We start from the raw sequence: 8,756 nt of genomic DNA on the forward strand, positions 1-8,756 counted from the left end.
TGTTTCTTAAGATAGGAAGCTGTGGCATTATTTGTTTACCATTTTCTTCAGGTTTAAATGTTGACTTTATTAAGTTAGTACAGATATTCTCAAGCTCTATATATGTTCTTAAGGTAGGAAGTTGTTGGCTTTATTTTCTTTGGGTCTAGGTCGTTGTTATTCTTGTAATGGACTCACTTTGGTTTTTAGTTTTAGTTAAGTAGTAGTTTTAAGTCAAATTTTTTTTTTTTTGAAAAGTGATGATATTATTAAATGTCTCACATGAGAGACAAAAGGTAAGCTGCAGTGGCTTACAAAACCAAAAAGAGTCCTTGGCGTAAGGACTGGCAAAAATCAGATGATTTCTGATATGCCAACCATAAGGTACATCAGTTGATCATTCATCTTACAATAACACTGGACACCCAAACTAAAGAAATCCCTAGTAAGAAAAACAGCATTGACGTAATAAAACAAGAGCCCATTTAACCGTTTTCCACCCCCAAGTCAAATTCAAAGTAAGCATTGAAGTTTGATTCTCTTGCAACACCAGCCTGTGCGAGCCCATCTGCAAGTGAGTTAGCTTCACGTCTGATATGGGTGAAGGAGAGGACCAAAATATTGCTGGCACAGCTTTCAATGGAGTTGGAGATGAGCTTCATGCGCCAAGGGACTTTTTGGTGATTCTGGGCCCAGAGAATTGCGTTAGAAGAATCACTCTCAACTTCCAATTTATGGGAGGATGCCCATGGAGAGTCAAGAAAGAACTTAATTCCCCTTTGAATGGCTTGAAATTCAGCAAAGTTAGAGTCCTCTACTCCAATGGCATGAGAGAAAACACCTCTGATGATGCCTAGGTGATCTCTAATGGCTCCCTCGTTGCCTGCAGGCCTGGCTTGCCTCGAGCAGCTCCATCTGTGTTAAGTTTGAGAAAGCCCCGGGGGGGAGGGGTCCATGTGTCCTTCTTAGATGGCTTCCTCCTCTCTTTTTTCCTGCAAAAGGCTCTAGGAAAGTCAAAGCAAAATTCAGTAGGAACATGGCCAAGTTTCCAGTTTGATTGATAGTTTTGCACTTTGGATCTCTACTGCTTGTAATAATACTAGAACTCTATAAAATATTATGGAACTCCTTTAGTTAATAGAGTATCTGTTATGACAACTTCAGCTGCTTTTATTCTTTGCCTTTTATGCTTTCTTTGGGATTCTATGAAGCAACTCTAAGCCTTAACCCTAGGTGTGAAGCTCATATCTTTTCTTCTTCACCAATATCTTCTTTAATTCCACCTCTGTTTCAGATTAAGAACCATCTTTGAATTACTTTTCGTCATGGTTATTTACGTATCTGTTATGTAGCATCAACGATACACTCTCTTAACACTTAAAAAGTTTATCATGCAATTGAAATACTAAAAAATATTGATTACCTATTTCCATAATTCATAATGGCAGTGAGAAGGGAAATATGGTATGATGGACAACAGATTACACCTTGCTATGTTGAAGAGAGTGTAGCTTTTATGACCCACAGATCAGTAAATGCATCTAGTTGGCATTTGACCTGCACTCTACTTCTATTGTTATTTTGAAGAGCATTTAGCTTTTATAATCCTTATCATGCATTTGTCATCGGAAATTCAGACATGACATCAAAGACCATTGATGAGGCAAATAGATTTACAAGTTTTATTAGTATAAGTAAAAGGTATGATTAGTTCCTGAAAAAGAAAAAGTAAAATCATGCTTTATCATTTGTTCTTGGAGATGTTATTGGAAACAAATCAAGTAATTCTGGTTCCATTTTTGCTGCTCTTGACCGTGGTGATGGATGCAGATAAAAACGTCTCTCTTTGATAGCTTTTTCTTCTTCTTCTGTGTTCAATTCACCTTTTGCTGATTCTTCTCTGTTTTCCTCTTCTAGCAGGGATAGCATGGAGAAAATTGTTGATGGAGTGCCCACGGGACTTGTGAGAAGACCAGAGTTTCCTGATCTTGATGGTGATGTAGCATGTTTAAAACTCAATGGGGGTTTCACTATCTCAAGTTTGGGCCTCATGTATTGCCTTCTTTCATGGAGTTTAGAAGTTGGCCTCTTTAAGCCTGGAACCTTCATAGCTGCACCTTCTTGTGCTGCATCACTCTCAGATGGGCCTGTTAACCGCTGCACAACCTCTCGGAAAGCATCTGAGTCTGTTTGCACAAATGTGGTCAAGGGTTTACAACAGGTTGCAGCCTGGGTTGCTGGTTTTTCCATTGGCACTTTATCTCTTTAGACGAGACAGTGACCTGCAACAAGTTTGCACATGCAAATTGGTATTTGGTCTCATTTATAGGATATACAGTTAGAAAGTAAACATTTGGAGAATGATTTCTTTTAGTTAAAATGTATGGAACTTTTTTTTTTTTTAATTGAATACTGATGGAAAACATGTTGGGTATGCTTGCTATTGTCTTTAGATACCTACCTTAACCTGACAGGAGATCTGCTAGGCGAAAAAGTGCCTATATAAAACTCAATCCTTGAAAGTAAAGATCATGGTTTATGCTGAGATCATGACAACTACCACACAGCAAGGAGTTGATTGGTGAATGATGAGAAGAAATCTGGAAGATATTGACCAAGTAAATTGCATCTGAATTTTCCTAAATGCATGTTCTTCAAGTAATTAGGGAAAGTTAGATATTGTCTGGAGTTAAGTCATCTTGACAATTCTTCACAGGTGATTGGGCAGGTGCACCAGGGTCGGTCTCTTTTTGACCCAACTAGCAGAAAAGCCTACATTCATAATATTGTACTAGGCACAAAAGTGCATGGCTGGTTAAAAGGCAGGGTCTTTTCCTTTGCCCTCCAGTGTGTATTGCGTTTATTTTTTTTTTAAATGCTTTTATATTTGATTTTTGTGTTGGGCAATGTATTTTTTATTATCTTTTCCTAATAAATTTAAATACATATTAGCTTCCATGTGTCTCTATCAAATAATTCTTAAATTTTTTCCTTTTTTACTTTCAACAAGACTTTTTTTATATAATTATTTTGATTTTTTCCACTATACATTCCAAATTTTGTTTTACATAGTTTGTTTCTTTTTTTTATCAGTAAATTAATGTCTTTTATCACCCTCACTTATTAAAAGGAAAAACAAAAGGAATGGTACAAGACAAAGACAAAGCATACGGCCAAGAATGCAATTTCCACAAATCCGCATCGTTTCACTTATATCACTACTTAAAATTAGACACATTTTTTTTTTTTTTATGAATTTAAAATAATTTAAATTTGATATTAACTCGACCATGCCTCTCAATTTATACCATATTATTATATCAAAATGCAGAACCTCAGCAGTGCTAATCTCAAACTGTAGACAGCGAAGATGAGAAACGACATAACACCTGATCCTGATCTCAATTCTGTTTTTCCCTCTGGTTTCCCCAAGAAATATAGCCAAACAGAATCTGATAGGTATGGTGGATACAGGAAAGGAAAACGAAGAGAGACGTCTAAGGCAAAATTGACTTGTATTACTAAATTTAAAAACACATTATAGCACAAATGATCCGTTTGTATGAATTAGTATCTAGCGCTTTTGACAATCTTCATCTCCTCCTAATTAAACAAATATACTCAGAATTTTCATCTTTCCCTGGTTAAGCAAATACGTATGCAGTTAAGCATTTGACTTAATAGTAAACAATAATCTCTCTTAATTCAAAATTCTTTCTGTAATTAATAAAATAAAATATGCATGACTGTTCGCATATGCGATTAATCTTATAGAATTTAAATTTTCCTGCTGATATAAAGACCGATCACAACAGATTACAATCTGATAAAAGAAATCAAGGAAAGAGAAATGCTTTGAGAGCGTACCTCAGAAGGACCTTTGGGAATCCGTGAGAAGGCAATGACAAGGAAAGATGGTGAATTCAGCTGTTCTCTTCCAATAGGTATATAAATGATAGGCAAATTAAGACGAAGGAGAAGAACAAGGAAGATTTAAAAAGAGAAAAAACAAACAAACTGTTGAATGAAGAAAGAAGGAAGAGAAATGGTTACAAGTTACAACTAAAATAAAGCGAAGGTATCCTGGCCTACACACTCAGGAGTCAGTTAGGACAACCAAAAGGCAACATGAAACTCAACCAAAAAAAAAAAGTAAAAGGCATTTTGGTTTTGGAACCGTTGGTTGAGCTATGTATATCATTTTGTTTGTTGGAAAGGCCCAAAAAACAACAATAAAAAAATAAAAACTTGCCTTTTTCAGTTACCTACATGTTCATGTAACTGCCTTTCGAGGCTTTTGCTTATTAAGAATCAGATGTTTATCCTATTAATATCTTGACTGTTGACTGGGTAAAGGAGAGCTCTTGACTCTGCGTGCCAACAGTTTTATTGAAAGAAACTATGAATAAACATGCAAATTTAATGAAGCCTGCCATAACTGTTTTGTTTTCAAAACGAAAGAAATTGTAGAAAGATATTTCAACCAGCAAGCGCAGGGATTCCAGAGTGGCCCTAAGATATAGGTACGTGTTCCACAAAGTACATTTAATTCTTCATATATTTGAAAGATAAAAGATTTTTTTTTATATATTTATATCCATCAAATATGATACCAAATGCAGGGGTCGACTCTGTGAATAAGGTAAATTATACGTAAGTCCATAGCACTAAATGTAAGTCAAGGTATTTTAATCAATTTTTAATCTTTAAATGTTCTTTTAACAATACGGTTTAGTCAAGATCAGATTCTTATGACAGACGCCATCGTATTATAGGAATAAGTCACGATAAATCGGATTATAAAATTAATTCTATAGTGATATATTGTAGTCGATAATCAATTTTATAAGTTTTGTTATGCAGAGGATTCATCAAAATGGTAACTGCAGAGTGTATGACTCATGTCATTATTTACTTAATGTGAACAGTGATTTCATGCTAGCTAACTACTAACTAAGAGGAAAAAATAACCAAAAGAAAGAGTTTAAAATAAGAGGAGGATGGACGGCATGTTGAAAGAGAAAAAAATTATCAACCAATTGCGTGCCATCACTGGATTTAATAATCATATAATCAATTATTAAATAATTAATTTATTGATTAGATTATTTTAAAGACATATAGTTGAACCAATTCACCTATTGGTAGATAATATTCATATTTTTGACCAATCAAAAATTAGTTATTGGTCATCCAATTTATCTCTAAATAAATCAAAATAATTTAGAGATAATATTCATATTTTTTACCAATCAAAATTTAATTATTGGTCATTTAATTTATCTCTAATAATTATACTAATTTAGAGATAAAAATCAAATTTAATTATTTAATTTATCTCTAAATAAATTAAGATAATTTAGAGATAATATCTAACTTCTGCTAATCAAAATTCAATGACTCAAGATCCGGCCAATCAAAAGACTTTTAATGAGTCATCATAATTTATCTCTAAATAAATTAAAATACTTTTGAGATAATTCAAAGAGATTACATTCTCATCAAAGTCTCCCACCAAATATTATAAATAAGGGCTCCTCCAAGCCATTTGATTCATTTGGAGGCATTCGAAGATTGAGAGCATTCTAGAGATAAAGAAGAATAGAAGATTTCTAAAGCGAAGATCAAGTGGCAGTGAAGTTCGTGATCAAGTGGCAACAAAGTTTGTGATCAAGCAGCAATGAAGTTCATGATTAAGATATCAAGCGAAGTTCGTGATCAAAATACAATGTTCGTGATCAAGATTAAGTCGTCAAGACTTTTGAAGCAAAGATCAAGTGTTCGTGATCAAAATTAAGTCATGAAGGCCCTTAAAGCGAAGATCAAGCAAGTTCGTGATCAAGACCAAGTCCAAGTTCATGACTCTTGAAGACGAATTAAAGAAATTAATTAGAGGAATTTTCAGAGATTATAACTTATATTATCAATTATTTGTATTTGTCTCATAATTCTCAAATCAAGAAATCTCGATGAGAAATTTGTGTGTACAAATTTTTGGCATGCCCGATGGGACAATCTTTGCCTCTCATCTTCTTTCTTCAAGCAAATCTCCAAATATCTCCAAGTTGAAATGGCTTCTAAGAAGAATCTCATCAATAAACCTGTTATCAAGCCTGCTAGAGCGAATCCTGCAGTCTTTCCAACCTCATCATCAAGCACAAATGTTCCAACACATCCATATGGTACTCGGAGAAAGACAAAAGCTCTTACTAAATTGTATGAGCAAACTCCCCTAGTCCTCAACCAAAATCTTTTGTATGATGCTTCTTCCCCAAGTTCTGAAAAAGCCTCTACTATGCAACTTGCTTCTTCCAAAGAATCAAGTACCAATCAACTCAAGGAACATGATGGCTACTCAAGTAGTAGCTTTGTTTCATCATCCCTTTGCCAAAGTTCTTCGTTAAAAGTAGATTTTGGAATAATGGTTGTCATGACAACTGGAACAACATCTCTAGAAAAACAAGTTGTGCTTCTTGCGAAGACTGTGGAATCTTTGACAACAAGTATCAGAGAAAAAGATGAACAAATTGCCTCAATGATGGCAAAAAATAGTAGTCTTACTGGAAAGGCATCAATGGATCTTGGCCAAACTCAACGCCAAGATAATGAGGAGAATTCCACTATGGAAATGGAAAATAATCTCCAACAAAAATCTAATGAAGTGGTCACCACTAACCAATTAAAAGAATTCATCAAGGAAGCCATCAAGGAACAGGTGGAGAATGTCTCTCAGCCTTCATACACTTATGCCAAGCCATATTCTCAAAAGATTAATCACATGAGGATGCCACCAAACTATCAGCTACCAAAGTTCCAACAGTTTGATGGTAAAGGAAATCATCGTCAACATGTTGCACACTTCGTAGAAACTTGTAACAACACTGGCACTTATGGTGATCTTATGGTGAAGCAGTTTGTTCGCTCTTTAAAGGGCAATGCCTTTGATTACAAACTTAGAGCATGGGATGATTGATAATTGGAAACAATTAAAATGTGAGTTCCTTAATCATTTCTGTAGCACTCAACGTGTGGTGAGCATGATTGAACTCACAAGTTCACGCCAATGGAAAGATGACCCTGTGATTGATTATATTCATAAGTGGAGCAATCTCAGTCTTAATTGTAAAGAGCGACTGTCCGAGTCCTCAGCTCTTGATATGTGCATCCAGGAGATGAATTGGGGATTGCGCTATATTCTTCAAGGCATTAAGCCTAAAACTTTTGAGGAATTAGCTACTTGCACTCATGACATGGAATTAAGCATGTCAGCAGTTGGAAATCAAGGACCTCTAGTGCAAGAACCAAGGAAAGGTAAGCAAGATGTCCGTAAAGGGGACAAAGCTTTGGCAGATAAGGGTGAAGGAAAACAGTCTATGACTGTAAATACCAAACCTATCAAGGAGATTGCCAATTCAAAGAAAACCCAAGAAACGAAGCTCGATCCTTCACAAGATAAAAAAAAAAGTGTTTTTGAAAGAAAGATAAGAGAAAAAGTTATCCTTTCCCTGACTCAAATATCACAGGAATGTTGGAAGAACTTCTGAAAGCTAAGCTCATCCAATTGCCAGAGATGAAACGACCGGAAGAAGCTGATCGAGTAAATGACCCCAACTACTGCAAGTACCATCATTTAATTGGTCACCCCATAGAAAAATGTTTTGTCTTAAAAGACAAAATCATGGGTTTATATCAGGATGGGAAAATTGAGTTTGAAGAAGAAACGGCTACAGCAAATGTAGCATCAGCAACCAGCATGCTTTCTCCACTTAATGCTTTCGAGGCTTTTGCTTCAGATGTTTATCCTATTAATACCTTGATTGTTGACTGAGTAAAGGAGTGCTCTTGACTCTGCGTGCTAGCAGTTTTATTGAAAGAAACTATGAATATACATGCAAATTTAATGAAGCCTGCGAAACTGTTTTGTTTTCAAAATGAAAGAAATTGTAGAAAGATATTTCAATCAGCAAACACAGGGATTCCAGAGTGGCCCTAAGATATAGGTACGTGTTCCACAAAGTACATTTAATTCTTCATATATTTGAAAGATAAAAGATTTTTTTATATATTTATATCCATCAAAATTGATACCAGATGCAAGGATCGACACTGTGAATAAGGTAAATTATATGTAAGTCCATGCACTAAATGTAGGTCAAGGTATTTTAATCAATTTCTAACATTTAAACGTTCTTTTGATAATCTGGTTTAGTCAAGATCAGACTCTTATGACAGATGTTGTCATATTATAATAATAAGTCACGATAAATCGGACTATAAAATTAATTCTATAGTGATATACGGTAGTTGGTAGGGGTGTGCAAATGGTTAGTTCGGTTAGTTTAGTTTTGAATACCCAATAACCGAATTTTTTAAAAATAACCGAAACCGAACTGAACTATATAACTAATCGAACTAACTGAAACCGAACTAATTCGATTAGTTCGGTTCGGTTTTCAAAAATCGAACTTAACAAATTTTTTATTTTTTTTGTTTGTATATATTAATTTATACTGTATTTGTTTAAATAAATCAATATTACAAAAATACTAAAAATGACCCTAAAAAATTATAATAAATAAAATGAATACTTATGTAATTTATATGATATAAACAACAATAAATAATTTAGGTTTAGGATTTTTTCATGTAAAATCTCCATAATACCCTTATTTAGGTTCGGTAAGTTCGGTTAGTTCGGTTAGAAATCTCCATAATACCCAAAACTTTAAATTTTTTCCATAACATATAAAGACTTTTTTGAATTTTTTTATAATATT

At 34.3% G+C, this 8,756-nt stretch overlaps 1 protein-coding gene across 1 annotated transcript; it reads right to left on the bottom strand.

The window, feature by feature from the left end:
* LOC18612017 (VQ motif-containing protein 31) lies at positions 1,077-4,108 on the bottom strand. The gene is made up of 2 exons (XM_007048579.2): positions 3,847-4,108; positions 1,077-2,261 (listed from the first exon to the last, which is right to left on the bottom strand). The coding sequence occupies exon 2, from the start codon at positions 2,227-2,229 to the stop codon at positions 1,714-1,716; it is 516 nt and encodes a 171-aa protein (XP_007048641.1). The 5' UTR covers positions 2,230-2,261; positions 3,847-4,108; the 3' UTR covers positions 1,077-1,713.

The sequence above is a fragment of the Theobroma cacao genome, chromosome 1, assembly GCF_000208745.1.
Source record: "Theobroma cacao cultivar B97-61/B2 chromosome 1, Criollo_cocoa_genome_V2, whole genome shotgun sequence".
Taxonomy (NCBI): domain Eukaryota; kingdom Viridiplantae; phylum Streptophyta; class Magnoliopsida; order Malvales; family Malvaceae; genus Theobroma; species Theobroma cacao.

What these genes read in the sequence shown, in the direction of transcription:
- LOC18612017 (XM_007048579.2), bottom strand. Translation starts at nt 2,229, where the DNA reads ATGGAAAAACCAGCAACCCAGGCTGCAACCTGTTGTAAACCCTTGACC.